The following is a 27824-nucleotide window of genomic DNA, read 5'->3' as shown; positions in this document are numbered from 1 at the left end:
TGAAGTGAAGGTACTTCACAAAGAGTAAAGGTTCTTCACGAAGAGTAAAGAGTAAAGGTTCTTCATGCTCTATCCAACTCCAGTAATAGAATTTTTTGTGCTAAGAAATATCTAAACCTAGAATTTGTTTCTGAGAGTTGAAGTATTTCAGATTCGCTTCACTTTTTGTATACTTTAATGATTAGAAAATCTTTTTTTGAAAGAGAACAAATAGAAGATATAGAACTTTGAGAGAAAGGTCAAAGACGTCTCAGATGAGGGAAGATCCTTGTGAATTATTCACTTGCTTGAGGATATTTATATTTCTGTTCAAAACCTATTACATTTTTAATGCATCTCTTTGAAGAAAAAGGGATTGCAACACTGTAAGAGCATTTATATATCACAGGAAGCCAGAATTAAGGCCTTCTAAGCTATAAGCAATGAGTATCAGTGTAGGAGTGTCAGATCAGTGTGATGATGCTTTCTGACTCCCAAGTGCTCATGGGAACATCTATACAATACTATAGATCCATAAAAATCCTTGTTATATGAAAGGCTTCAGCTGTGGTTTCTTGAACATGTCATTTAGATCAATAATTAAGTCGTCTTGTTCTTGGTTGAGGTAATATTCTAAATAAACTATGGATACAACTACAGTATATGTAAAAGAAGGCACTTCTTTTAGTGGATGTGATCAAATTAGTGTGCACTAAGGTACCTTTTGATTAGGATTTGATTAGGAAGCCAGATTTTTTACGACGTGAAACCACTCTATATCCACTTAAATAGTTCAGCATTGACAAACAACTACAATGCAATTCTGTGGCATTTAGATTTAGAGAGGAATCCTAAAGCGATATTTAACCTTTTATTTTAGCTGCTGAATGAGCTGAGTGTGGTGGAAGCTGAACTACTACTGAAGTCATCCAGCCTGGCAGGAAATTACACAACTGGACTGTGTGTTTGCATTGTAGCTGTGCTAAGGCATTATCATGCTTGCCTCATTTTGAATCCAGATCAAACTGCTCAGGTTTTTGAAGGGTTTGTAGTAGTAATGTTTTTCAAACACTACTTAGTTTTCTAATGTTAGTATGTTCAGTTTGTAATTAGGATGCAGTATTATTAGAGAGTTTGATGGGAAATTTAACACCTTTGTGTAATCAGAAAGGCAGAAACTTAATAGAATTAGAAATGCAAATACCATTATTTTCCCAATCTAAGATTTTAAAGTGCCTGAAATAGCCTTATCTATCAGCTAATGACTTCTTCCAAAAGTGATTTGAGAAGAAAGATCTGAATTCTAGTTTAATAGATACATTTACAATGTGTTGGACAGGATACATTTCCACATATATGAATTCTTGGTTTTATATAATTGAATTCTTTTTTGTGATTCTATAAATGTTATTTTTATTACTTTATTAGTCTTAAAAATAATATATATATATATATACTCAGATGTTCTTTTTATAACCAGATTAATGTTAGCCAAATTGATTGAAGAGACTGTGTGTTTTGTGAGTTGATTGACTTGCATATCAGCTATTATGGCTTAGAGAGTATCAAAATATTTGTAGTATAGACAGATCCATAACATAGCTAGGGTGGGTATACAGAACCTTGTTTTAGACTCGGGTTGTATCTAGTTTTAGAGTTGAGTTCCAGCAAGCCAAGATAAATCTAAAATTGAATTAAATAATAATTATTAAGTAATTATATACATTTAATTTCATTACTTCCTGTGCACTTGATTATTTCCGCTATCATCACTTTTACAGTTATAATTTGCTGGCAACCTTTGAAAAGGCTTTACAGTAGAGGGTCATAGATAGCTCCAGGCCCATAAGTTGCAAATTCTTCATCTGGTTTGTACACAGCTGTATTTCTAGAATTAAATATAAATATTATTCCCTGTCTTGGAAATTCAGAGTAGGTTTTAAGACCATATTCAACCCTATAGTTTTAAATCATGTGAAAGGACAGTACTGTGACTGACTTCTAATGTTTAATAATGAATTTATCTTTCTATAGATTATGTGGTGTGGTCAAACACATAGTCAACCCATCAGAATGCTCTTCCCCCGAAAGGTGTATTTTAGCCTACCTGTATGATCTCTATGGGTCCTGTAGCCATCTTAGAAGCAAATTTGGAGATCTTTTCAGGTTAGTAGTAACAACTTATACTTTGCTTTATATTTCAATTAACCTTCATGCAACAATCCTTCATCAGTCTGATATCTTTCAGATGTACTGGATCTATAGTTCTTTCTAAGATATGACAGAAACATTTCTGTCTGGCAATTGATACACCTATTCTGGTTCTGCTATGGATATTTTTATTCCATCCTTGTTTATCAATAGACTTTACAGTTAGAAGAAAGCAGTAAATGATTTTTTTAAAATAAATGGTTTAGAAAGAGATAGAATTTGGGAATTTTCTGTTTAATATTTTAGACATATTTTCTTGGACTTGAAAGTTTCCCCCAAAAGTTCCCTTCGGATTTCTTAGGATTTCAGTTCTAGAGATTTCCAGGCAAATTTCTTATTATGAATTATGAATTGTGAAACCTGTATACAACTCGGAGAAGGTAGTATAAGACATACACATTATTAAAGAAAAGGATTGCACAGTATCATAATAGATTTCAGTTAATATTTTACTTCAACCTTTTTCTGTTTTCTAATAGATTCACAAATAGGACCAGTTTCTCTGAGATGTTTGTCCATAAGTAAATGTATAGCTATCCTAATATTAATATGTAGCCATCCCACAGAAAATAATTCACTTCTGAAAAAGGGAATATGAAATAAGAAATTGCTTCTTGTGGTTTTGGCTTTGCGTCTGTGGACCACAATAGGGCAAGTCAATCTTACTTTTTAAAAATGGCTAAAGTCACCTCAACCTTATTTATTTATTTATTTATTTATTTTATTTCAAATTTATATACCGCACCTTCTCTCGAAAGACTCAGGGCGGTGTACAGCCAGATAAAAACATACAATACAAACATTAAAAAACAATTAAAAGGATATATATTAATTTGGCCCCAGTTTAAGATAACAAACCAATTAAAAATATGTTAAAAAATATGTTAAGCCAGCCCGGCTTGCTGGAAAAAGAAGGTTTTAAGGGCACGGCGGAAGGCACCGAAGTCTTGGATTCTCCTTATCTCTGGGGGCAGCTGATTCCAGAGGGTAGGTGCCCTCTGACTTCAATTTACATAGCTTTATTTCCATTAACTGACAACTCAATTATAAAAAGTCTCGTTATTCTGCTCTGAAGTTTTAATTACCTGCGAAAGTACTATTTTAATACCCCCCCCAACAATATATCAATGTATCAGAAGTGAACAGGTATATTGCTTTTGCTGTATCATACAGATTCGCTTTTCCAATAAGATTATGATGTACAGCTCAAAGTAAACATTTTATATTTTTTAAAATGTAGAATCTGATGATCTAATAAAAATATTTCAAATGAAGTTCTTACCTCTGTTTTCATTGAAGCATATGTTTTTTTTATACAATTCAGAAGTTAAAATGCTGTGACTTCCTATGTATTATTCATTTTTTTGATCTAAATTCCTTAAAAAAAAGGAAACTCATTTTGGAAATGAGTTATATTATCTACACTTTCTAAAGCTTCTGGTCATATGATGAAAAGCCACCCATGTTCTCATATTGCCTGCTTTGCTGTGTTAATACTACTTCTGCAAATCTCTTAAACCTTCCACTGTAGACAGGTTGCTTAAAGGAAACTTAAAAGTATTTCTTAAAAGTTTGCATGTATTGAGAAACCAAGTGTTGAGTTTTTCCTACTGCTTTAAAAAATGCACTAAAAATGTGTGAAAGGTAGTTATTATGGGTCTTTTAATTATTATTCACTTGTTTTAGTTCTAATTAGTCTGAAGGGACAAAGTATGTTTTATTTAGGGCAAAATTAATTCTTAGCACAGCTTCAAAGTCAAAGTCAACACTATGGTCCCAAATTATTTTGTGGCTTAAATGTCTCTGTCCCAAGTTTTTATATAACTGGGCAAATATTTCTTTTCTTCATCAGTCCACCATTATTATCATGCCATCAGTGGTATCCCCTATTTTCTACTATGTAAGATAACCAGCCCTGAAATTTAATGAATGTATAATAATGGTTTTCAGATCTTTCCTGTTTCTTTCTCTATTGCTTTATTGGGCTTTTAAATTACAGGGATTGAAACAAATGCTATAAATGTTAGTGTCTTCACAAAAAAAAAATGATGAAAAGCAAGTCAGAACTGTTGTATGTTGAAAAGACTAAAAGTATTGATTCTATATCTGGAGAAAAGTTAATGTATCTATCCAATTTGCTTATGGAATAGCAGTGTGACTTCTTTTTTATATAGGTGAAGAATGTGTTTGTACCTGAAAATTAAAAGAATGACATTATCATGCATTGGAATGTTGCTGTTTGTTGGCTTATTGAGAGATGTATGAATGTGAAAAAGACTTATGATTGTTGATTCAGACAAAGTGTATTATTATGTAAATATGTTTGAATTGTGTTCAGTTATTAAGGCTGATAGCTGAATATTTCTGAGAATAACTGGAATATTTAGAAAGTGGTTCAATATGGAACAGGAAGTAAGATAAGGGTGTATGATGTCTTTTTCATTGTATAGTATATTCTTGAAGTAGCTGGATACCCGTGCTTGGCTATGAAACTGTGTGATCAGGCTTGATAAATAGACACTTACAGCTTGAAAATTAATGAATAGTTACGATCGGCCTCTCCTCTCCCCTTCTCTCCCCCAGCCTTGCCCCACAGAAGCCTCCCCTATCCTATCCCCTTCTCTCCCTCAGGCTTGCCCCACAGAAGCCTCTCCTATACTATCCCCTTCTCTTCCCGAGGGTTGCCCCACAGAAGCCTCCCCTATCCTATCCCCTGGTTGCTGCTGTGAAAGTGAAACTGAAAGTGAAACTCCTGTCCTCTGCTTGTGTTTTGCATTTGGAACAGATTTCTTTTGAGGTGAGGAGGGGCAGTAGAACTCCTTAGCATCAGAGCGTGTTAATCATAATATAGGAAATACTAATGCTCTGATGGTCATTTTGAAAAATCCTTTCTTAGTGAGCATCTAGAAGCCAAGAGGAACATATGTGGCAAATTTCAAGTTTGTAGGCTGTACAGTTCTGGAGATTTCCTGATTATAGCATGAGTTGTTTTCGCTTTTATATATAGAGAGTAAAGGTAGACAAAATGTTGGTGGATATTCTAGAGGTGTTTGGAAACATCCATATTTGTTTACTCAGTATGCAATTGAGTTCATGCTGTTGTTTGATAACCCAAATGATTTGTAGTGAATATTATGCTTCAACAAGGTTTATGGATCTAAAAATTAATCTATCATAGATAAAGGTAGTTTTGTTTGACCTAGAAAATTAAACAAACAATTAAACATTATACATAAATGGCAGAAAGCTAAAACAAATAGATGGATTGTGTACCGTTTTATGTGTACCATTGGGGAAAATGACAAAGTCAGTTTTAGGCGTGTTTTCATACAGTGTCCAAATGCTAGTAGAAATGTAGTGGATAGTAATTGGTCTGTTGAAAGGAATAGATATTTATTAGAATAAATGCAAATAGCTGTGTTTCTGCCAACTTTATTATAGGAAAGTGAGAATTTGGCAAAGGCAGTGGGGATGAGTTGTTTAGGAAGTGTGTGTCGTAAAAGAAGAGATAGGGTCAATAATGCTGAATGAATGTGGACTAAAAACAAAGATTAGTGACTAATATGAAACAGGTCGTGGAGATCTGGTAACAGAAAAGAATAAATAAGGATCAATTATTAAACAAATATGCTCATTTATTGAAAATGATGATATGGTTGTCCATCTTGTAATATACAATTCTTGGCATATAATAGCAGTACTAAAAATACAACAATACAACAATGAACGAAAAAAAGAAAAAGAAAAAAAGAAAAAACAGGCACCCAGTCCAACAGCTATAGCCAGTCATCTACACAATCGCACAGGACTGAACCTTACTATCCAAGCCATAGATGTCAGATTGTGCACCAGCTGTGTATGTGGAAGTGTATGCCATTGAGAGTCAAAGATAACATGTCAGCCGGACCAATGGCTAAACCCAAAACCATTTTTGTTTGCTAGTCAGAGCCAGTTCCTTTTGACCTAGACCCCACAGCTTCCAGGCACTGGATCAACCCTGAAATGGTGTCATTTGCCCTGCCAAGAGTAGATATCTGCATACTGCATACTGATTATACCTAACTCTGTACTGTTGTATGATCTTACTGAGCAATTTCTTGTAGATATTAACAAGGAGTGGTGAGAACCCCAAAGGCTAAGGCAACCTCCTACATAGGGCTGGATCCTTCTTCTCCTACCAATTGGTAGTGGCCACAGAGGAAGGAGGAGGACCTTTGCAGAAAAGGGCCTTTGACATTTTTTGTTGTCAGTTCAGAAAGATACCATTGTTGATGGTACTGAAAGCCGGCATGTCAGTTGCACCATCTCCATCTCAAGCCCTCCAAAGGCCATCCACAATCACAATCATTGTTCTCTCCTTATGATATTTTAGCCTGAATCCAGATTAAAAAGGGTTTAGATTATTCATCCAGATCTGTATAGCTGAAACCAATTTTTTTCTCAACAATCTTCCATAAAAAGAGAAGATTAAAGACTAGATATTTGTGTTTTGCAATACAGTTGAGTCCAAGGATAGCCTCTTAAGAAGGGGGTGTGCCACCTTAGGATATATGAAGGTGAAAAGAAGGATGGAGATAATCAAAAAGTGACTAAAATTTAAAAGAATAAAATACAATATATGAAGCAATGTATGGATGATTCACAAAGATAGATAACAGTGAGAAGGTGTTAATATGAACTAGTTTTAGCTAGTTGTCTTGTACCTTTAACTTTTTTGGTCTTACTGCTTTTTAATCCTCTTCTGTGCTCTACTTAATGTTAGTAATCCTAAAATCCTAAAAGGGAATAGTATATGTGGTGTTCTATATGTGTGTATATATGGTTTATGTTCCCTTTTCCAGTGATCGAGAAACATTCTCTGTGCTTATACAGAGATATGCCTGTTTCAAATCATTAATGTTTTAAAACTCTCTCTTTGCATCACTGCCACGTATTACAGTACTGTGAGAGTTCTGTTATACATAGTATACACAGAGTAATGGATAAGTTTCCTCCTGAGTTCTGGAATGAGAACTTTATAGAGAATTATACCATTATTTTATGGTCTTTAGCATCACAGCACGGATGTTTTGGAATCACAAGAAACGACTAATCTGTCTGCTTTCAAAAAATGTGTTGTAGACCAGGGTGGAAAAAGTAAAAGCTTGAAAAAATAAATAAAAAGATTGGTATGTGTTTATAAGCATCGGAATAATGTCACCCCATTTGGAATGCACTTTGAATCATACAGCTGCGTTTAGAATAAACATTTAACCAAGAATATTTCTGGAATTGCCAGATGTTAAGTAGGATCTGTAAAGGACTTCAAGGGGTCTTTTAAATATCCAGGGCTGAACGTTCATTTGAGATTGATGCTGATGTGGTTCACCCAATATATCTGGCATGGGGAAATCTCCATTCTTTTTCCAAAACCTCTACAGCAAGATTTTGACTGCATTTGCTGCCTCTCTTATTTCTAGTATGACAATGTCCAAGATGTTTGCCAGAGAGGATACAAAGCAGATAGACAATTTGATTTATGGAATCATACCCCAGCCATGTAGTCATACAATCCTTTGCTATTTGATTTAGGTATATTAGCTATGGATTCCCCCCCCCCTCCGAATTAATATGGGTCATATATATGTTTTTTTCCTGCTTTTGAACTTGCTGTTGAAAAGTCTTCTAACATTTTTCCCTTGTTGTGTCATCTTAATCCATCACTCAAGAATTGACCAGGATTTACTTGGTTTTGAGACCCATTGTTATTCATTTTTAGTAGACAATATACTGCAAGTGATCTGTTGGGAAGAAGGTCACGCAATTGGCAAGCGAGTATGTGAAGCTCCATTTGCGCAAGTGGCACATGCGTGAAACTATCCTCTCCCCACTTGCCACTGCTGCTGCTGCTGGTGGTCCATGGAGCTGGAAAGGTTGGGGACCAATGATATACCTTTTCAATCATGCAGTTTTGGCTGGTTCAACTATGTATTTTGTGATCTCTTTGAAAACTGGAATTTCAATTCTTCTCAGTTATTTTATATGTATAATGCTTTAGGGGCAAGTGTTGCAAAGTAAATTGTACTCATTACACATTACTGTACACAGTATTCATTAGCTGCATAACTTTGTTTTGTATGAAATTGTTGTTTTCCTTGCTTGATTCTTTGTTTCCTTTCCTTTTTTTTAGTAGTGCCTGTTCAAAGGTAAAGCAGACCATATATAGCAATGTTCAACCTTCAAATTCCAATTTGTTATGGGATCCTGAATTCATGTTGGATTTTATTGAGAATCCCTCCATTCGCAGCCTTAAGTATTCAATGTTGGGCAAGATTCTGAGTGACAATGCACCAAGTCGCTATAGCTTTGTGTGTAATGCACTAATGAATGTCTGCATGGGCCATCAAGATGCAGACAGGTAAGACATACAGCTTCTTATTTAGGCAACTTTCACTAGCACTTACCCATTGGGGTCTGCAATGGGATCAAAACAAGAAAATTAGATAAAACTATGCAAAACTAGATGTAATTCTTTCATTTGTCATTGCATTTGTACATACAAGAAGTGGGGCATACACCATAATCTGACATCTTGCTCTTGTCCTTCATTGATGATTATCAGCAGTTTTTCCTGCCATGGACTCCCTTCCTTAATCTCTGACGTTATAAGATGTGCTGACAATACTTCCTAAGAGAATACAGCAAGAACAAAATTGCACATGAATAGTTTGACATAGGAATTCAATCCTCTAAATTTTATTTCAAATATTTAAAAAATGATGAAAGCAGACTGATTGGGCTAAGAGATTGCACCTCATTGGCTGTACCAGCTGCAGGGTTTGATAGTTGGGAGCACTGTGCTATGTGGTTCTCTCTCAGAGGCTGAGTCCAGTCAGTGTTGACAATGGAGGGAGAATCGGTCATGCCCTTGGCCCCTGTAATGGTATATGAGAATGGCTTTAGGAAACAAAAGAGCTGCAGCCTAGACAACCATCAGGCAAACAGTATCTCAGCCCAGAGAAGGAAGTGTCTCCGAAGGAACCCCTAGAGATCTAGTTTTCTGGAAAGTAAAAGCAAAGAAAGAAGTGTTTGCAATGTTTGTTAGTGTAATGTTATAATATATGTATTGCTAGTACTCATGGTTTGTGCTTCTTGTCTGGACCACCCCAAAGGGCTGACAGGTCTTCATGGAGAGTGCCCAGGACTCTGTTCCTTTCTCTTTAATAGCTACATGAAACAATTGGGTGAGTCCATCAGTCAGTTTGGGTTCTGATATCATTAATATGTGTATGTACACTTCAACTTCAGGCCACCCAAGTGATGCTTCAATGTTTTGTCCCAGTGCCAAGTTTTGCAGCTTAGTCCTGCCAAGGCTAAATTGCTGTGGATTATTTTGGCCCCTGGATCTGGGGATTTTCCATCTTTATTCTTGGATAGGGTTCCCCTTCCCACATTCAACACTGCTGCACAATCTAAGGACTGTATTGGACTCACAGCTTCTGTTTCAATGGCAAGGACACCTGTGGCTAAGAAGATCTTTGCACAACTTCAGCTTTATCTGGTCTGCTAGTTGTGCCTATTCCTGAATCAGCAGGTCCTTTAGTCAGTTATTCATGTCCTAATCATTCACAATTAGGCTCTTGTAATGCATTGTAATGGGGCTGCCCTTGAAGACCACTTAGAAGCTGCAGCTAATTCAGAATGCAGCAGTGCAAGTAGACACCCATGTGATACTATTCCAAGCTGAACTGATTGCCAATAGCTTCTGAATATAGTTCAGGGTGCTATTTATCTCCAATAAAGCCCTTCAAAGCATAGGTCCAGGATATCTCCTGTGGTCTCTGCCCATTTGATATGCATTGGTTTCCTCAATTAAATGATGCCATTTATTGGGGACCAGAAGGTATGACTTCTCTGTCATGGTATCTGCCATCTGGAATGATATTCCCCGAGAGATGTTTATATCCCACTCTGATGGTGTTGTTGTTACACAAGTCTTTAAAAACCTGGCTCTTCTCCCAGGACTTAGAATAGGATGTTTGTGAAGCTCTGGCTGGTTGGTTGTACATTTTGTCCAGATGTTTAGGTTCTTTTGTTTTCCTATTTTAAATGTAAGTTGCACAGAGTTATTCTGGAGTCAAGGTGGGTTCTAAATCTACCAAATAAATAAATACATAAGTAATAGTTTTGACATTCCTTCCTCCAAATTCTAAATTTTGTAATTATGCTACTATTACAGTATAATATAATGGTACATTTGCTTTTTCTACATAAATATCTTTTTGAAGGAAAATCATGCATGGAGAATGTCCCTGATGATGTAAAGCTTTCCAACAATTTCATCACTGACTGGGTCCATAAATTGCCCTAAATCCTAATTTGTGTGCTTTAGCTAACCATGAGGAAGGAACCCAGCATGTATTATGGCTTAACTTGATATGTGAAGCCAATCACTATAAATCATTCAACCAGCATTGTTAAAATAAAACTGTGTCTTAGCATACTGCTAAGAAATTGATATACAACAGATGTTAGAAATTGCATTTTTACCTAAAGCTCATGTATCTTCCTGTAAAGGTACTATGGCACTATTGCACTAAAGGTACTATTGGAAGATATCAGATTGTCCAGCAACATTGCAATTTCTTGAATTTCAGATACCAACATTTCTAACTCTGAAAATTGTTAGATAATCCATCTATTTGATAATTGAGTCATAATATTTTAAGAAGACTCTTTTAAATAGCTTATACCCAGAATTAATTTAAATCATATATTTTAACTCCCTATATTTTACATTGACCCAAGTATAGAGTGATTTTTCTCTTCTCCTTCATTACACATTTATTTTATCTAAATGTGTTAATAAAAAGAAAGTGTGTTTGGTTGCAGACCATTGGATACAGCAGATATTTGACTGCCATAAAACTGTTACATTTTACTTTGTTAGCCTGATTTTTTTTCAAAAAAATTTTGTCTCCTAGAATTAATGATATTGCCAACTTGTGTGCAGAATTAACTGCTTGCTGTACAGTCCTAAGTTCAGAGTGGTTAGGAGTCTTGAAAGCCCTTTGCTGTTCTTCAAACCATGTCTGGGGATTTAATGATCTTCTCTGCAGCGTGGATGTAAGTGCAAAAGATGCACTTAAAACGATAAGTCTGATTTTTATTTTGCATGGTATTTGTAGATTTCTTGTATAATAACAAGGCAGATAATTCTTTGATATTATGCTTCTTACACGTAACACAATATTACTGTGTTTCCCTGAAAATAAGACCATGTCTTATATTTTTTTGAACCCTGAAATAAGCACTTGGCCTTATTGCCATGCACTCAAAAGCCTGATTGGGCTTATTATCAGGGGATATTTTATTTTGGGGGAAACAGGGTAGTTGTTAAATTACACGAGTCATTCCTGAAACCTGCTGGGTAACAGTCTATCCTCCATATTAATCTACCCAGGCCTCGTGCTCTGGAGAGGACACTCCAGCTTTGCATACAGCATTGAAACAACACGGGAAGTGGCAGTTACTGGTTTTAAGTCTTTGCTTGATTGGCGTAGAGCGTGATGCCAGGGGCCACTTTCGTTGGTGGGGGGATTGCCACTCTCGAATTGGCCTTTTTAGTCACACTAGATGCTCTTTTAGGACTTCTTTCCAGAGCACGATACCATAGTCTCTTGAGACTGGAGGATGCCAATGAACCATTCCTGAAATGTTCTGCATTTTCCACTGGTTTCATGAGAAATTTCAGGAAAGATTCTACCTGATACCAGAGTATAAGGCAGGGGTGTCAAATTGGAGGCCCATGGGCCAGATGTGTCCCATGCAGGCCATGCCCAGCCCAGCTCCACAAAGGGAAAAACCATCGCGATACCTCACATGATGGAAACATGACCAGAGATGGGTTTCAGCAGGTTCTGACCAGTTCTGGAGAACTGGTAGCAGAAATTTTGAGTAGTTCAGAGAACCTGTAAATACCCCCTCTGACTGGCCCTGCCCCCATCTATTCTCTGCCTCCTGAGTCCCAGCTGATTGGGAGGAAATGGGGATTTTGCAGTATCCTTCCCCTGGAGTGGGGTAGGAATGGAGATTTTGCAGTATTCTTCCCCTGCCATGCCCACCAAGCCCGCCCACCGAGCCATGCCACACCCATCAAGCCATACCCACAGAACCAGTAGTAAAATTTTTTGAAACCCATCACTGAACATGACGCAGTGAGTTTGACATCCATGGTATAAGGGAAAGCAGTAATTTGAAAAATCTTCAACTGTTCATTGAAGTCCAAGGACTTTTCTCTATAGAACTTTTTAAACAATGAATTAATTAACTTTTAATAGAATAGTGGAATTAATAAAGTTGAACTGAAATTAGGGTAGCATTTTATGAATACTTTTATTCTTCTGGTTTGGGGGATAATTCCCCATTGACAAGATAACTGAATCAAGGTATCTCGTCTTGGCATAATGTTATAATAAAGCCATTTCAGTGCAGTAGAACAAGTATAGTCTGGTGGCAGCTGGATGTATCTACTTCTCGTGTTAATTGTGATGTAAATTACCTTTGCTGCTGAACACTGTTACTTTTGCCCCGAGTTGTATTACCTCTGTACATCAATGGTGACTTCACACTTTCAGACCTCTGACTTGCTGGGATCAAAGCAAGTTCAAAACCAGCAACTGATATATTGTGGCACAGAAGGGAAGGGTAAATCAAATCAATAGAAAGAAATAGAAAACCATACAAAAGAAAACCATACTTCTACAAAATTAGATCCATGTTAAAAATATCATGTTTCTGTACTATCAAGTGAAACAAACAGAAATGTTGACCCTGGGTTTTTCTTTTTCTTTTTCCTTTAAGGTGAGTGATCTTTCATTCCATGATTCGTTGGCTACCTTTGTTGCAATACTGATAGCTCGTCAATGTTTTTTCCTTGAGGATGTTGTACAACACGTAGCTCTTCCTTCTTTACTTACAGCAGGTGAGGTTTCAATGTTTATTAAAACAATAAAAGTCACCACTTCTTGGGGAGAAAGATTTGTTAAGATTGTTTGTAGAACAATCCATTTGTTCACTAACTATCTCTTTGTGCTAGAAATCGAAGCATTTTATCTTTTTTTACATTTATAAATTGAACATATTTTTTCACTATTTTTTTATCTGAGATGTTCTATTACTGCCATCAAATACTAATTTTGCTTTGGGTTTTGTTATAGTGTGTTGCACAGCTGTTGCAAGTTGTTTCTTTTGAATTTTTATAAATTCATCTGAACTTAGATCTTGCATTATGTCTACTTGAAACCGCTTCTTAAAGTCTCACAAATTCATATTTGGCTTTTTAAATACTTTTTACATATCTATTCTGTATTTTCCAGTTCCTCCATTGTTATTTCCCATAATATTTCCTTATTGTTACATCCAATGTTCGTGTGTTTTTACAAATCATATTTCTTCAATCATATATTTCACATCTTTCATTTTTCTTCATAAATTGTCTTGTCAGTATCTATCAAATCTTCAAAATGCATTCAAAATGTTAAATAATAGTTTAAATATTTTCTTATTCCATACAAAGGTGAAATATTAAGCTGGAAAAATAAATAACTAAACAGAATTAAAATATATTTATGAAAAAAGTATTTATAAAAAAACCTTTTATTTTGTGGAACATTTGATTTAGGAAGAATTTTATGTGAAAGCCTTATATATATATATTTTGTTTTATTCAAATGTTTAAAATCAGTTTTAAGGGTTTTTTTCAGTATTTCATTGTATTGACGATGACAATTTAATTTTCTATGATATAATGCTAAAGTGGTACCCTTTTCTTAGCTTGTGGAGATCCAGATGCTGAGCCAGGGGCAAGGGTGACTTGCCGACTTCTTTTACATCTCTTCCAAACACCCAAGATTTCCCTACTGTCAAATGGTAAGAACTCCAAATTCATTTCCTCTTTTAAACTACAATAGTTTTTGTGCCACTGAAGCAGAAATCAGTATTCCTAAAGCATATTGTTTTCTTTTTATATAGAAAAATGTTTTCCAGGAATTCGGTCATCTTGTGATCGCCGCCTTTTAAGTGCTGCTCACAACAGCATAGAAGTGGGAGCAGTATTTGCTGTTTTGAAAGCAATTCTTATGCTTGGTATGATCATGCTTTAAAGTTCTTCATATACGTGTTTACTTTGAAGCTAGGCATATGGTCCTCAGAGGGATAGAGAATATTGGCCAAGTGTGATTGGATACACAAAGAATTTGTCTCTGGTACATAAGGTCTGAGTGTATACAAATATACAGTATACAAACAAACATAAGCTCTCAGTGTACATACAAACAATAAAGTGATAAATCATAACAATCATAAAAAACAAACAACAAAGTTATAAATAATAAGATAACCAATAGGAGAAGGTAATAGGAAAGATGAGAAGGATAATAGCAATATAGCCCATATATTTACTAATATAGCTAAATATCCTTAGGCAGGAGTCAGTGTTGGGGAATTAGATGTTCAGCAGAGTAATGGCAAGGCAACAAGTTTGTGTTTAATTGTTTGGGCTTGCAATGGGATTTACTTCCAGATATACATTTGGATATTTACTGAAAACCTGATAGATTATAAACTTGAAACTTTTCTAGGAAGTGAATCACAGTGCCAGAAACATCTTCCAGGATGAATCATAGGTTAATAAAAGTACATATGGAAGCTAGTACAGGGTACTGTATGAGATGATCTGGAAGGTACTGGTTAAAATATTGGACAGGTGGGCAGGCAGAGCTGGGGGGAGTTAAATGTGTCATCAGCTTAGAGTCCTTACCTTGCCACAAATGATCCTAGTCCAGCCCCCCAAATTCTGTTGACCCTAATCTAGCGCCAATTTAGTGCTAACCGTTAGTTGATTAGATTCTTGTGTATAAGCCTAAATAAGTCTTCTGTGCTTCAACCTCCAATCAGGTATGGTCCCTATCCTTTGCACTTGACACGGGCCAATAGAGTCCAGGTTGAACCCCACTTGCCCACAGATCTCAGTGTTGACTTTGGGCAAATCACTACCTCTCAGCTCAACCTAAGAATTACGTTGTTGTACTGGGTAAAAACAAAGATCCATTTACCTTTAAGCTCCTAGAAAAAAAGACAGGATGTAAAATTAAATAGCTAAATAACATAATGTCTACCAATCAGTATTCTTCCTCTTCAGTAATATAAATTCACCTTGGTGTTGTATGGCATTGTTTCTTATTTGCTTTAACATAAAATTTAAAAATGTTTATCTTACATACTTGTAAGAACTCTAGGGTGGTAGCAAATTATATCATACTATAGTACCGTATTTTCCGGCGTATAAGACGACTTTTTAACACATGAAAATCTTCTCAAAAGTCAGGGGTCGTCTTATACGCCGGGTGTCATTTTCCTGTAACCAGGCAGACGAGCCCGAAAGGCTCTGACGCGCCTTAAATGGCTCTGGTGATCCAAGCTCTGATGATCTGCTAATCAGGCAACTCAGCTGGGATCGCCAGAGCCCTGTAAAAGGAAAAAAGTTTTCCCCTTCCAGCTTGCTTACCTTAGCTGCTAATTGCAACGCTTGCCTTGCTTTGCTTGCCTGTATTCATTCCATCAGCAAGCCACTCCCTGCCTGCAATCAAGCAGGCAGGGAGTTGTGGACTTCAACTCCTAGAATTCCTCAGCCAGCAAAACAAAGCTGGCTGAGGAATTCTGGGAGTTGAAGTCTACAAGTCTTAAAGTTGCCAAGGTTGGAGACCCCTGTTCTATTGGGTAAGTTTTTTAAATTTAGCTTTCATATAAAAATAAAAATAAAATAAATAAAATAATATTTGTGTAGCTTTCTGAGATTTAGTGTGTTTCTGTAGTGTTTCACTCTAACTACACAAACACACAAAATCTCACAAAGCTGTATGTGGAATTTTGTGCGTGTAAAGTGTAAAAGTTGGGGTTTTGGGCTTTTTGTGGCTGTGTGAGGTTCCTGCTTGTTGCAGGGGCCATTTTGGGTCTAGCACAGCTGCTTTTACATTGTGGGTGAGCCAGTTGTGTTGTGTGTGTAAAATGTGAAAGTTGTTTTTTGGGGGATTTTTGTGGCTGTGTGAGGCTCCTGCTTGTTGCAGGGGCCATTTTGGGTCTAACACAGCTGTTTTTACATTGTGGGTGAGCCAGTTGATGTTTTTTAATTTTTATTTGGTGTGCGTTGGAAGAGAGATAGTTTTATATGGCGAGTATAGCCCAAACCCTATATTTTAACAGGAAAAGTCGGGGGTCGTCTTATATGGCCAGTCGTCTTATACGCCGGAAAATTCGGTATATGTAATTGAAGAAATGTTCTCTTTTCTAAAAGAGTAACCAGACATCCTCATATATTAAAATAATATACCAAGAACTTCTAGAACTGGAAGTAGCATTAAGTAAAAATAAATTAAGAGGGCACTTAGGTGAAAGTCAAACTATATTAAAGGACTAATACACATTTTCATCTTTTTTTTTTACTGTTCCTACAATATAGGTGATGCTGAAATTGGAAGCAACAATATTCCCTCCTTGAAAAATTCTGATTACTCAGTACAAAGATTATTGGGAGATCTAAATGATGATGAGATATGGGAAGCTACCTCACAGTCTTTGTATGGAAAAACCATTTCCATAGAAACTGCTACTCTCAGTGAATATGCTAGATATGTACTAAGAAGCATTTGTCAGCAGGTAACACTGGTTTCATTTTCCTTTATTATTGTGTACATAGATATAATTTTGGAAAAGTGACATTATTGCCATACTCCAGGGATTGTGAAAGTTGGTGACTGCAGGCTTCCTGTGGTGTGCATAGGTCTGCACCACAGTGGTTCACACCACTGAAATTGAAGCCGTTACCCTTGCCAGTACTGTATATTCTAGTAAGTGTAAATAGGATCAATGTGGAGTAACTGTTGGAGTAGAATCAAAGACAATCAAGAGATTGGTTTCTAATCTCTACTCGGCCATGTCCAGTCTCTATCTTAAAGCCTATACTGGAGCTAAGAGTATTATTATGATAAAATGCCAGTGACATATGCATTTTAACTCTTGCAAAGAAAAGGTGAGATATGAATACATTACATGTAATAACTACAATACTGAAAAGCGGTATTTTATTCAAAATAATTTCAAATCATGTATACGGTAGAAATGACATCTACAATATTTGTGTTCAAGTCAGATCTTCAGTACACGTATTGAAGCTACAGTGCAAGATGAAATTAGACTCATTTTTTTGTCATAAAGATGTAATAGCTAATATGAATTTCATTCTTTTTGAAAAATACTGTGTTTTTGTTATACACTCGAGTTACATTCAAGTTAAACATTTAAGTTTGGCTTTGACTTTTGCATTGATGCTTATTCTCCATCTAATTCAGGGGTCTCCAATCTTGGCAACTTTAAAACTTGTGGACTTCAACTCCCAGAATTCCTCAGTCAGCAAAGCAAAGCTGGCTGAGGAATTCTGGGAGTTGAAGTCCACAAATTTTAAATTTGCCAAGATTGGAGACCCCTGATCTAATTCTTTTGGTAGGAATGGGTGGGGGAACACTGCTTGAAAGAACCTGAGAGGCTATGTACCGACAAAGATCTTATCCTGGATCCAGTTCTCTCCAACAAACAAGCACAGAAATTGTTGCAGCTTATCTGTTACCCTCACAGTATTAAAGAATGCACAGAAGGGGACAACAATCCTCAGAGACAACATATCAAGCGCATTCTTCAGGTAACCCCATTTAAAATGAAATTATTTAAGTTTAGATTAAAAAAAAAGTTTGATTTGCTTTTTTCATTGCATTATTATTGCTTACTTTTTTCTAAGTGAAGTAAATATTTTGAATATTGTTTCATAATTATTGATAGCACTTAGATTTATTTACTGCTTCATAGTGCTTTACAGCACTCTGTAGTTTTACACATTTTACAGAGTCAGCATATTGCGCCCATCAATCTGGGTCCTTGTCTCTTACCAATGTCGGAAGGATGGAGGGCTGAGTCAACTTTGAGCCCATTAGGACCAAACTCCAGGCCGTGGACAGTTAGCCTGCAATACTGCATTCTAACCACTGCACCATAACCAAATGTTAAACAGTGCACAATTATAAAGATGGAATAATTGATTCATAGAATGGAATCAATTCTAATTGATTGGGTATTATCTAATCAAATTGCCTCAGTTTGAGAATCTGTTACTATAGACTTCCTGACCATCACGGTCTGGCCTCTATTTAAATATTTCTTATATTTAGGACAATTGTAGGACAATCTTCTACCAATTTTTGGTTATTGTTTTTTGGATGCAATTAAATTTGTCAGTGTCTTTGCTAAACTTTTAATGCTCAGAACTATACACTGTATTCTAGAAATTGCCTGATATAATATTGCTATTGGAGAAGGATAGCTGCATTATACTATTGTTGTGATCAGGGGTGAAATGCTCCTGGTTCAGACCGGATCGCCCGATCCGGTAGCGATGGCGGTGGGTGGTTCGGAGAACTGGTAGCAAAAATCCCTGCCCCCTCCTATGCCCAGCTGAGCCGCGCAATCATCAGAGGCTTTTTTTTAATTTTTAAAAGCATTTTTTCTACAACCTCTTCGGCCAAAAAAATGCTTTTAGAAATAAAAAAAAGCCTCTGATGATTGTGTGGCTCAGCTGGGATCGTCAGAGGCTTTTAAAAGCATTTTTTCTACAACCTCTTCGAAGAGGTTGTAGAAAAAATGCTTTTAAAAGTGTCTAACCATCCCAGCTGAGTTGCCTGATCGTCAGAGGCTTTTTTTGTTTTAAAAGTAAAAAAAAAAAAATTGGTCACTTCCACCCAGTCACATTAACCCCCCCCACCAAGCCACGCCCACAGAACCAGTAGTAACAAATTTTACATTTCACCACTGGTTGTGATGCAGGCTGTGATTCATCTTTTACTCATGTAATATGGTCTACAATTATCCTCAGATGCATCATGGATCAAGTTGGAAAACATTGAGTAGCATACTATTACAAAGCTGTCTTTTAGGCCCAGTGCTATTCCATCTGACTGGGTGGCTCAGTGGCTAAGACACTGAGCTTGTTGATCAGAAAGATTGGTGGTTCGTGAGCAGGGGGTTGGACTAATGACCTCCAAGGTCCCTTCCAACTCTGTTACTGTTACATATTTATACATAACTTGGATTAAGAAATAAAGATAAGATCATCACTTCTACAGGGGTCACAGAGATGGAGGGGAAAACAAACAACAATTTGACAACAGTATACAACTCAAGAGAATCATAAAAGATTGAAACAATTAGAAGAAACTAGCAAGTGGAATTTTCACAGAGACAAATGCAAAGTCCTAGATTAGAATATGGAAACTCAAAGGCATATCTACATGCCTTTGGCATTCCCATTGTTAAACTAGATTTGAACGGAAGACAAACTTTGATCATTGCTATAAGGTTATATTCCTCTTCTGCAGCCCCATTTTCTTAATTTAATCCATCCACAGGATTCTGCCAGCAGGAATAAACAAAATTAGCTGCATCCAATATACATTTATAAAAATTTTGTTCATCTGACATAATAAAAACATACATCAACTTTATTAATGAAAATAATAATTTTAGAAATGTTATGAAGAAAAATTTTCTCCTCCATTTTTTTGATCCAGAATATAGACCAGTGGACTCTTAGACAGTCATGGCTGGAACTTCAGCTAATGATCAAACAGTGTCTGAAGGAACCTGTAAGTATTTCTTCCTTTCTTTTTAATTAATCATGTATCTTTACAGAATAACTTAGTGTATGAGCAAACATAACATGAATGCGCTAGTTTACTTATGTTTTACTGTAGGGTTCTGGGTCTGTGGCTGAAATGAACAGCTTGTTGGATAATATTGCAAAGGCGACAATAGAAGTGTTTCAGCAATCCGCTGATCTAAACAATAACTCTTCTAACTCTGGTATAGGCCTCTTCAATCCAAACTCTCTTGGAAATGCTGACACACATATTACAAGGCAGAACTGTAAAAAGACATTCCTAAGGTAATGTAATCAATCTGAATTGGAAACGATGAAATTGTGTGCACTTTTTTAAAAATAGAAGCTCTTGAGAGTGGTCTACTCACAAAGACTGCTGCTGAATAATTGTGGTTTTAACTCTGAGAAATATAGTGTGCTGAACCAGAAATCTTCACACAACACTAATTTCTTCTGCATGCAAAAACTATTTCCTCCAAAGAGTACCTGGGCATGCAAGAATGCCTTCATTCTCTTGATTGTTTACTAAATACAGACTAAAGAAGATAAACACAATGTTAGCTGCAGGCTAAATAAATACTTTGAGTCAATGAATTAAGAATTTGACACCATAATCTTTCTCTGATTTAGAAATAAAATGGTTTGTTGAAATTAATAAAATTTCATTTTAAAAGAACATAAGTTTCAAATTAGACCTGACTCCTTGGTGAACTCTACTTTTTTTTTAACTTTAAGTTAACTTTAAATAATTGTTAGTTTAAGATGAGATATAGTTTCTTTATTTTTCATTTCTAACAAGTTGATTCTTAATGGGAAGAAATAAGAAATTTCTATCTAAGCAGACTACATCCAGAGTGTTAGATTAGGAATGCTAAATAATACTTAGTCAAACTGAATTTAATTCACTCACTCATTCACTCACTCATTTACTCATTCAGTCATTCAATTTCCCATCTCAATCAATGCCTCTGGACAGCTTAAAATTGAAAAATTAGTTGTAAACTATTACCGTGTTTTCCCGAAAATAAGACCCTGTCTTATATTTTTTTGAACCATGAAATAAGTACTTGGCCTTATTTTCAGGGAGGTCTTATTATTTTGGGGCACATGGTGCAAGAAGGGGCTCCTCTTGCTCTCTTACCTGATTTCCAGCTTTGTCTCCCTAACCCTAACCAGAGGAAATGGCGGGGACTGGCAGCACATGCGTTTAAATATTTTTGGGGAGGGCTTATTTTGGGGGAGGGTATTTTCAGGGGGGGTTATTTTAGTGCATGCGCTCAAAAGCCCAATTGGGCTTATTATGAGGGAATGTCTTATTTTTGGAGAAACAGGGTAATACCCTATCCAGTATATATATGTTGCCTTTCTTCCCAAGGCATAAAGTGGCATACATAGCATTCTCTCTTTTAGTTTTTTCTTTTCAAAACAAAACATGACTGGCCAAAATCATACAGTGAACATCCACCATGGCTGAGGGTTAACTTGGACCTGACTCTTCCCACTGCTATTCTAACACCTACATACCTTATACCATACCAGTTCTCAGTTTAATCTAAGATTTATTCAATTCTTATTTAACCTTTATTTATAACCCTATGGGGTTCTGAACCTTTCCGGTTGTGGTGTCCATTTGGGAAGCAGTTCCAGGGAGGGAGAGGGCCTAGGATGATGCTGCAGGAAGATGTTCTCATGTTTCTTTCTGGTGCGAAGCCAGCTCACCCTCCTGTGGCACACCTTGGAAAGCATGTTGGCGTTTTCTTCAACAGAGCTGGTAACTTGGCAGCCAAAGTACTACTCTGCAATAGCATTGTGGTCTTCTGGCTAATATAACAATGTCATATGATGATGATGATGATGATGATGATGATGATGATGATGATGATGATACCCTGTGCAGAACTCTGTGCCTTATTTTAAGGCATATAGTAGATTACTAAAATCATATATATATGACAGGCCTGAAAGTGATGATTGGAGAGATCATCCCACTATGGCCATTTAACAACTTTATCTACATAGGAAAAAAACCCTGAATACAAAAATATCATACATTTGAGCCTATGAATTAAAAAGAATAAATATTTGACCTTTACAGGGAGGAGTCATAAAATATGGGTGTGGCTGGCCGATGAGGTCCAAAAAGACCGAAATAGTGCTAATGTGAGAAAAAGTACTGAATATATTGATATTCTGCTCAAAAATCTTATTTGTTTCATGTCTTTAGCTCTTCTGAAAGACAAGGTGTCTGGTTAGTGGCTCCCCTGATTGCAAAGCTTCCGACATCTGTTCAAGGCCGAGTCTTGAAAGCAGCTGGAGAAGAACTAGAGAAAGGCCAGCACTTGGGATCATGTTCAAAGAAGGAGAGAGACAGGCAAAAACAGAAGAGGTAGAAGATACTGGAAAATATGGTTGTATTTTAAACCAGTAATCTCTGCTGCAAAGATGAGCTGTAGAATTTGATCCTTCTTTAAAGAAACCAGTAGAAACTAGATTTTGTTCTGGGGAAAAAAAAAACCCAACTGTGGTATATTCATTTTTAAGAAAATGAACACAGTAAATTCTTAAATGAAATGAGTCTACATTTGGTACTCCCTATTACTATGAATATTGTGTTTTGAAAACTAACCTAAATACTTATCCTGAAGACTACAAAAAAGTAATAAAAGTAACTTATTTTGTCCTTAATTTACACATGAAGCTAACTACTTTTACAGTAGATCTACTTACCACAAATATACTTTTTTATCTTTTTAAGTAAATATTAGGATTGTGCCTAGGAATTTGGTAAATCATGAGATACTAAGATGTCTTTTACTGAAAAATATTCCACTAATTCCACTGATTCATGTCTAAATTTGAAATTTTCTTTCTTTTCTCTTATCATCTACATCAAATTTCATATTTCAAAATTAAATTTATGCCATTAATTAGTATTAATTTGTCTTGAATTAATTCTCAAAAAAAGAATTAAATAACACTTTGTTACCAAGATGAGAAATGCTCCTTGCTAAATGTTCTTTGAGTTGCTTGGTAACCTAAATAGCCTCAAAAATTGCATACTATTTTTGTCACCATGAAAGTAAAATATAAAATGGAAGAACAGGAAAAACAAGAATCTTATACTTCTTTACCTTGTCTCTAATAGGATGAGCTGAGTCTCAAAGTACAAGACGATTTGAGATGCTTATATTTCATGAGAAAAAAAAGTCACACATCTCTCATTATTAGGCAATATTAAATTATTTGCCTAAACAGTTTTGTGCTTGCTATCCTGAAGAATCCTATGTAAATTGATTTATAGATCACTACAGAATTTTTTTTAAAAAATATTCTTTCTAAGATGCATTTTTCAATAGCAGGAATGTGTACTTCTATAAATTATTATTTTCAGAAACTATTTATTCCTGCAAAAGTTATCAATGTTTTGAAGAAGCTTCCTACTTTTAGAGTATTTTATTTACTTATTTATCACATTTACAAACTGCCCATCTGCCTCACAGAATGACTCATAAGGGAAGCTCTCTTGCCTGGACCGTAGTCCGTTTGACACATCATTCTGGTCACATGCATGAGTAAAGGCAGGAACAATTTTGTGGTTTTTAAATAGTGATGAGAGTTTATAAAGAAATCCTTTTAGAGAAATACTGAAAAGGGGAAGGAAGAATTTGAAGAGAGGAAGTATCAGAAAGACACATCTAATTCAGTGTTGTTGTTTTTTAAAGTATGTCTCTTCTGAGTCAGCAACCATTCCTATCTTTGGTACTCACTTGTCTGAAGGGACAGGATGAACAGCGTGAAGGGCTTCTAACATCTCTGCAAAATCAAATTAATCAGGTAAAAACCAGACAATGTCATGCTCTGCATCTATTAAAAACCAATTAAAGTAATGGACTGAGGCAGAAGGGAAATCATACCTCAAACTATATATGTGCCTTTTGTAGCAAAATCAGTGAAAGGAATTCATTCATAAATCTTGTTTATCCATTTTTAGTATTCTACAAAATGTGCTGAATTTTTCAGAAATTGAAGTAGTCACCAGACAAATAATAACCTGTTCCTTGAATTATACTAGTAGTCTTGTTCCATTTTAGTAAGGCCTTCCAGATCTTTTTATAGGAATAATATGAAATTCAAATGAACTCTTACATTTATATGAACTTGGTGAGATATTTAATTATTTTTCATTGTAATCTCCTATAACACTTGCCTTTGTACCAATGGAAGCTTATATGGCAAGGAGAATTGGCTTTTGAGGCACTAAGACACAATATCCACATGAGTCCTGTCCAGCAGCTGTGCAACTATCTATTAAAACCTGTCCTACATATTAAAGTAAATGAGGTAGTAGAATTAACAACCCCTTTTGTATTGGATTTGGAGCATGTATTACTGTTGAATTTTGTGTAAGAAAAAATTAGTGCATCAAAATTTAACCCATCCCACTTTCAAAGTATTTTCTATAAGTCCTTGATTTATGTCCTACCAGAAAAAGGGTGTCAGGCTTCCGACAAATGCCCTAATTAAATCATGAGCCTCAAGCCAAGCTTCAAAAGAAATCCACTTATTTATTAGGAGTTATATGCTGGCACGGACCAGGTGGAGCCAACTCTGACCTCAGTTAATTCACGCTTTGTCTCTGTTTGACTCTGTTTCCCCATCCCCCCAATCCCCCCAATATGTGTCATCAGTCACATTCTCCAACGAAGCAATTTCGTGGGTCGTAAAAGTCACTCCTTCCGGCCACTGTGGGTTTCCATGGAGACAACCTTGGCGTAATGGTTGGAATGTGCCTTGTTTTGACTGAGATACCAGCTCCTTGATGCAGCTGCAAAGTTCCCCATCCCGCTTGCCTATGGAACTCAAGAGCAAGTCAGGGATGCTTTGCGAGTTGACAAAGGGGACATGCGACCCAGATCAAAAGTTCCTATGTTTCCCCCCCATGTCATGTGACCACATTTTGGTGCATGGCAACACACCCACATTTACATCCATTTACAGAATGCCACAGTCATATGGTCATATTTTACGCTGGTTTTGTAAAAACCCAGCATTTCCAGTTTTCAACAAAGTGAACAAATGGGTTTGTTTAACAATTGCGTAATTTGCTTTTATGATTGTCACATTCACTTAATGGCCACCACAAAAAAGTTGTAAAATTACATAGTAAAGTTACCAGTATTATGACTCATGGCCATAATCTGTACACTCCACTATGGCCATAACTCGAGGACTACCTGTAAATGCATAGGGCAAGTGGAAATATATAATCAGCCTGTTTCAAAAAACACCTTGTATTGTCTAGGAAGGATATTTACTATTTACCTTGTTAATATGGGATTTTTATATAGATATTACTAGAGGAAAGCCAGTTTGAATAAGGCCCTGGGTTAGAAATCAAGAGCCTATGTGTTCTAGTCCCACCTTAGATACAAAGCTAGTTGGATGATCTTGGGTCATTTTCTCTCAGCCCTAGGAAAGAAGCAATGATAAACCTCTTCTGAAATCTTGCTACAAAATATTAAAATTATTCTTTTAACTGACAGAATATTTTCCTTTGAAGAATTTCAAAATAAATGTTATAATAGGAAATAATACAGTAGTTTTCTATATGTGTAGCATTCTGTTTAAAGGGATGAGACAGAATACATAAAGCAAGCAGAAGTGCAATAGTGATCAAATAAAAAAAGAAATGTACAGGAAAATTCTGCAGAAAATAACAGAATAACAGAGTTGGAAGGGACATTGACGGCCTTCTAGTCTGACCCCCTGATCAAGTGGAAATCCTATAATATTTTAACCCCTGTAATATATTAAAAAGACATATTATGTTATACAGGTCTAGGTAAATAAATAACGCACATCAGTGCAAACTGTATTTTTCTTCCTAGATATTAAGCAACTGGAGGGAAGAACGATACCAAGATGATGTTAAAGCAAGACAAATGATGCATGAGGCATTACAACTCCGTCTTAATTTGGTAAGAAAGAATAATATTTATTTTCTTAAGGGGATATTTGTTTATTATTTAGAATAATGCTGTGCCTCTTCTCAGAGTGATCTTCCAGGCAGCCTGAAGCAGAAAGGGGCTTATAAGGTTTCTTACTTTAATTATTGTCCCTTATACTCTCTAAATACTGTATTGCCTTACAATTTAGATTTATTGATTGATTGATTGAGTCTATTTCTTAACTTAATATTTGAAGAGATTTAAACTAGTGGTATCACAAATATAAGATTAAATAAGGATGACACTTATAGACAATGTGATAAATCAAACATCAGAAAATAACTGGACAGAAGAAAAAACAATTCCTACAGCTTCCTTCCCGTGGATTACAAAAAGTCCAGGCGAACAAAAAAAATAGTTTTTATCACATATTAATTGCTCTTAGGTTATCCTTCATAGTCATATTTTCACCCCTACCTAATCTGCTTGGAATTCTGCACACAATACAATATTGTAGTCTAAAGCATCTAAAACATGCAGGTTTACTAATAAAGAATAGTTAGAAAATAAAGATTGTACAGTACATTTGGTTTATTTTTTTTTATATCTATTTTTTTTCAACGCTTCAATTCTAGGTTGGTGGAATGTTTGATACAGTGCAAAGAAGTACTCAGTGGACCACAGACTGGGCACTTCTACTCCTTCAGATAATAACATCAGGGACTGTTGACATGCAAACCAATAAGTATGTATCCTCTAATGCACATTATATATTATGGCTTCTAGTATTTTGAGTAACAATATTATTTGTAAAGCAAAAATTACCATTCATTTTGCACAAATGGAAATATTTATTTATTAAATTTATATGTTATCCATCTCACTATCAAGTGACTCTGGGCAGCATATAAATTTAGTAAATAAATAGCGTGTTTCCCCGAAAATACGACCTACTCAGAAAGTAGGTCCTAGCTTGATTTTTACATGTGCGCCCAATATAAGCTTTAGCCCCCAAATAAACCCTAATTAAAACCCCGCCAACTCCAGGGTGCACAGGAAAAAATTAAGATAGGGTGGGGATGGGGGGGATGGAGCTGCCCTACTACTTACCTTCAGACAGTTGCAGCAGGCCTAGCACACCTCGGTCCATTTCTTCTGCAGCCAGCAAACCTTTCATGAAGCTTCTCTAACCGATAAGAGAGCTCCGGATCAATCTGGAGTTCTAACTGTATTTTCTTTTAAACTAATTTCAAAAGTAAATTCTCCAAGTTCTATTCATGAGCTTTCTTAAATTAAGGTAACTTCACTACCTTGGATTCAGCCGAGGATATGAGTGTGGATTGGCTAGTGCTGGTTACTGTTTTAGAACAAGGTAAATATGGTAATGTTTGTGTTGACAGTGTAGGCTTGGCTGCTCCTCAACATTTATAAATAGAATAAAAATAGAGCGTGGAAGACGATATTACTTCACAATCTGATTTGAAATATTGCACAAAGTTTATGGTGTCACATGGTATTTCTCTTTAAGAATAACAGTGGCAGATGCCTTTCCTTTTTTTAAACATAAACTCTGTCCTTACATTCCTGCATGTGACTTTGCAATCCAAGTTTAAAAATGTGGGGCTTGTGTCATGATGTCATGATACACACAACTAAGATGATTAAGGGCCTGGAGATGAAAATATATGAAGAATGGCTGCAGGATTTGGGTTTGGTTAGTCTAGAGAAAAGAACAATTAGGAAGGACATGATTGCAGTAATTCCAGTATTTGAGAGGCTGCACAAAGAGGAGGAGGTCAATTTATTTCCCAAAGACCAGAGGGCAAAGCAAGAAACAAGGGTTGGAAACTAATCAAGGAGAGAAGCAACCTGGAATTAAAGAGAAATTTCCTAACAGTGAGGACAATTAACCAATGAAATAGCTTGCCTTCAAAAGTTGTAGATGC

At 36.0% G+C, this 27824-nt stretch overlaps 2 protein-coding genes across 8 annotated transcripts in view; one reads left to right on the top strand and one right to left on the bottom strand.

Annotated features, from left to right (window-relative positions):
* Nucleotides 1–27824, top strand: part of MED12L (mediator complex subunit 12L) — a 183660-nt gene that overhangs the window by 133827 nt on the left and 22009 nt on the right. For 5 of the 6 annotated variants that reach the window (XR_015728582.1, XM_034439220.3, XM_087872612.1 and 2 more), the window contains 15 exons: nucleotides 860–1023; nucleotides 2014–2145; nucleotides 8360–8587; nucleotides 11154–11295; nucleotides 13033–13153; nucleotides 14005–14100; nucleotides 14203–14316; nucleotides 16688–16884; nucleotides 17732–17923; nucleotides 19842–19916; nucleotides 20025–20215; nucleotides 22155–22316; nucleotides 23653–23764; nucleotides 25819–25908; nucleotides 26514–26623. Coding sequence is in view for 5 of the 6 variants with exons in the window: in XM_034439220.3 (XP_034295111.2) it covers nucleotides 860–1023; nucleotides 2014–2145; nucleotides 8360–8587; nucleotides 11154–11295; nucleotides 13033–13153; nucleotides 14005–14100; nucleotides 14203–14316; nucleotides 16688–16884; nucleotides 17732–17923; nucleotides 19842–19916; nucleotides 20025–20215; nucleotides 22155–22316; nucleotides 23653–23764; nucleotides 25819–25908; nucleotides 26514–26623 (2126 nt within the window). In the remaining variant the exon portion in view is untranslated. The remainder of the gene's footprint in view (nucleotides 1–859; nucleotides 1024–2013; nucleotides 2146–8359; nucleotides 8588–11153; nucleotides 11296–13032; nucleotides 13154–14004; nucleotides 14101–14202; nucleotides 14317–16687; nucleotides 16885–17731; nucleotides 17924–19841; nucleotides 19917–20024; nucleotides 20216–22154; nucleotides 22317–23652; nucleotides 23765–25818; nucleotides 25909–26513; nucleotides 26624–27824) is intronic. The other variant, XM_034439217.3, reaches the window with a different exon arrangement.
* Nucleotides 7802–27169, bottom strand: LOC148113066 (uncharacterized). 2 transcript variants are annotated; one of them, XM_087872616.1, is made up of 3 exons: nucleotides 26989–27169; nucleotides 8983–9104; nucleotides 7802–8857 (listed from the first exon to the last, which is right to left on the bottom strand). In XM_087872616.1, the coding sequence occupies exons 1-3, from the start codon at nucleotides 27053–27055 to the stop codon at nucleotides 8711–8713; spliced, it is 336 nt and encodes a 111-aa protein (XP_087728742.1). In that variant the 5' UTR covers nucleotides 27056–27169; the 3' UTR covers nucleotides 7802–8710. The 2 variants fall into 2 exon arrangements, 1 of the variants encoding a protein (XP_087728742.1); XR_015728583.1 differs by lacking the exons at nucleotides 7802–8857; nucleotides 8983–9104 and adding exons at nucleotides 22344–22428; nucleotides 23698–23743 and having other exon boundaries at nucleotides 26989–27077.

The sequence above is a fragment of the Pantherophis guttatus genome, chromosome 6 (assembly GCF_059756535.1).
Source record: "Pantherophis guttatus breed Tessera chromosome 6, ASM5975653v1, whole genome shotgun sequence".
Taxonomy (NCBI): domain Eukaryota; kingdom Metazoa; phylum Chordata; class Lepidosauria; order Squamata; family Colubridae; genus Pantherophis; species Pantherophis guttatus.
The sequence above is the reverse complement of the archived record's forward strand: the minus strand, read 5'-3'. Positions and strand labels throughout refer to the sequence as shown.

Bases quoted from the DNA above. Each gene is read 5' to 3' on its own strand.
- LOC148113066 (XM_087872616.1), bottom strand. From the start codon at position 27,055: ATGAAAGGTTTGCTGGCTGCAGAAGAAATGGACCGAGGTGTGCTAGGC. The intron at 9,105-26,988 runs GTAAGTAGTAGG...ATACCATTACAG, and splicing joins CCTGCTGCAACTGTCTGAAG to GGGCCAAGGGCATGACCGAT. The intron at 8,858-8,982 runs GTGCAATCTCTT...GTATTCTCTTAG, and splicing joins CAGCTGGTACAGCCAATGAG to GAAGTATTGTCAGCACATCT.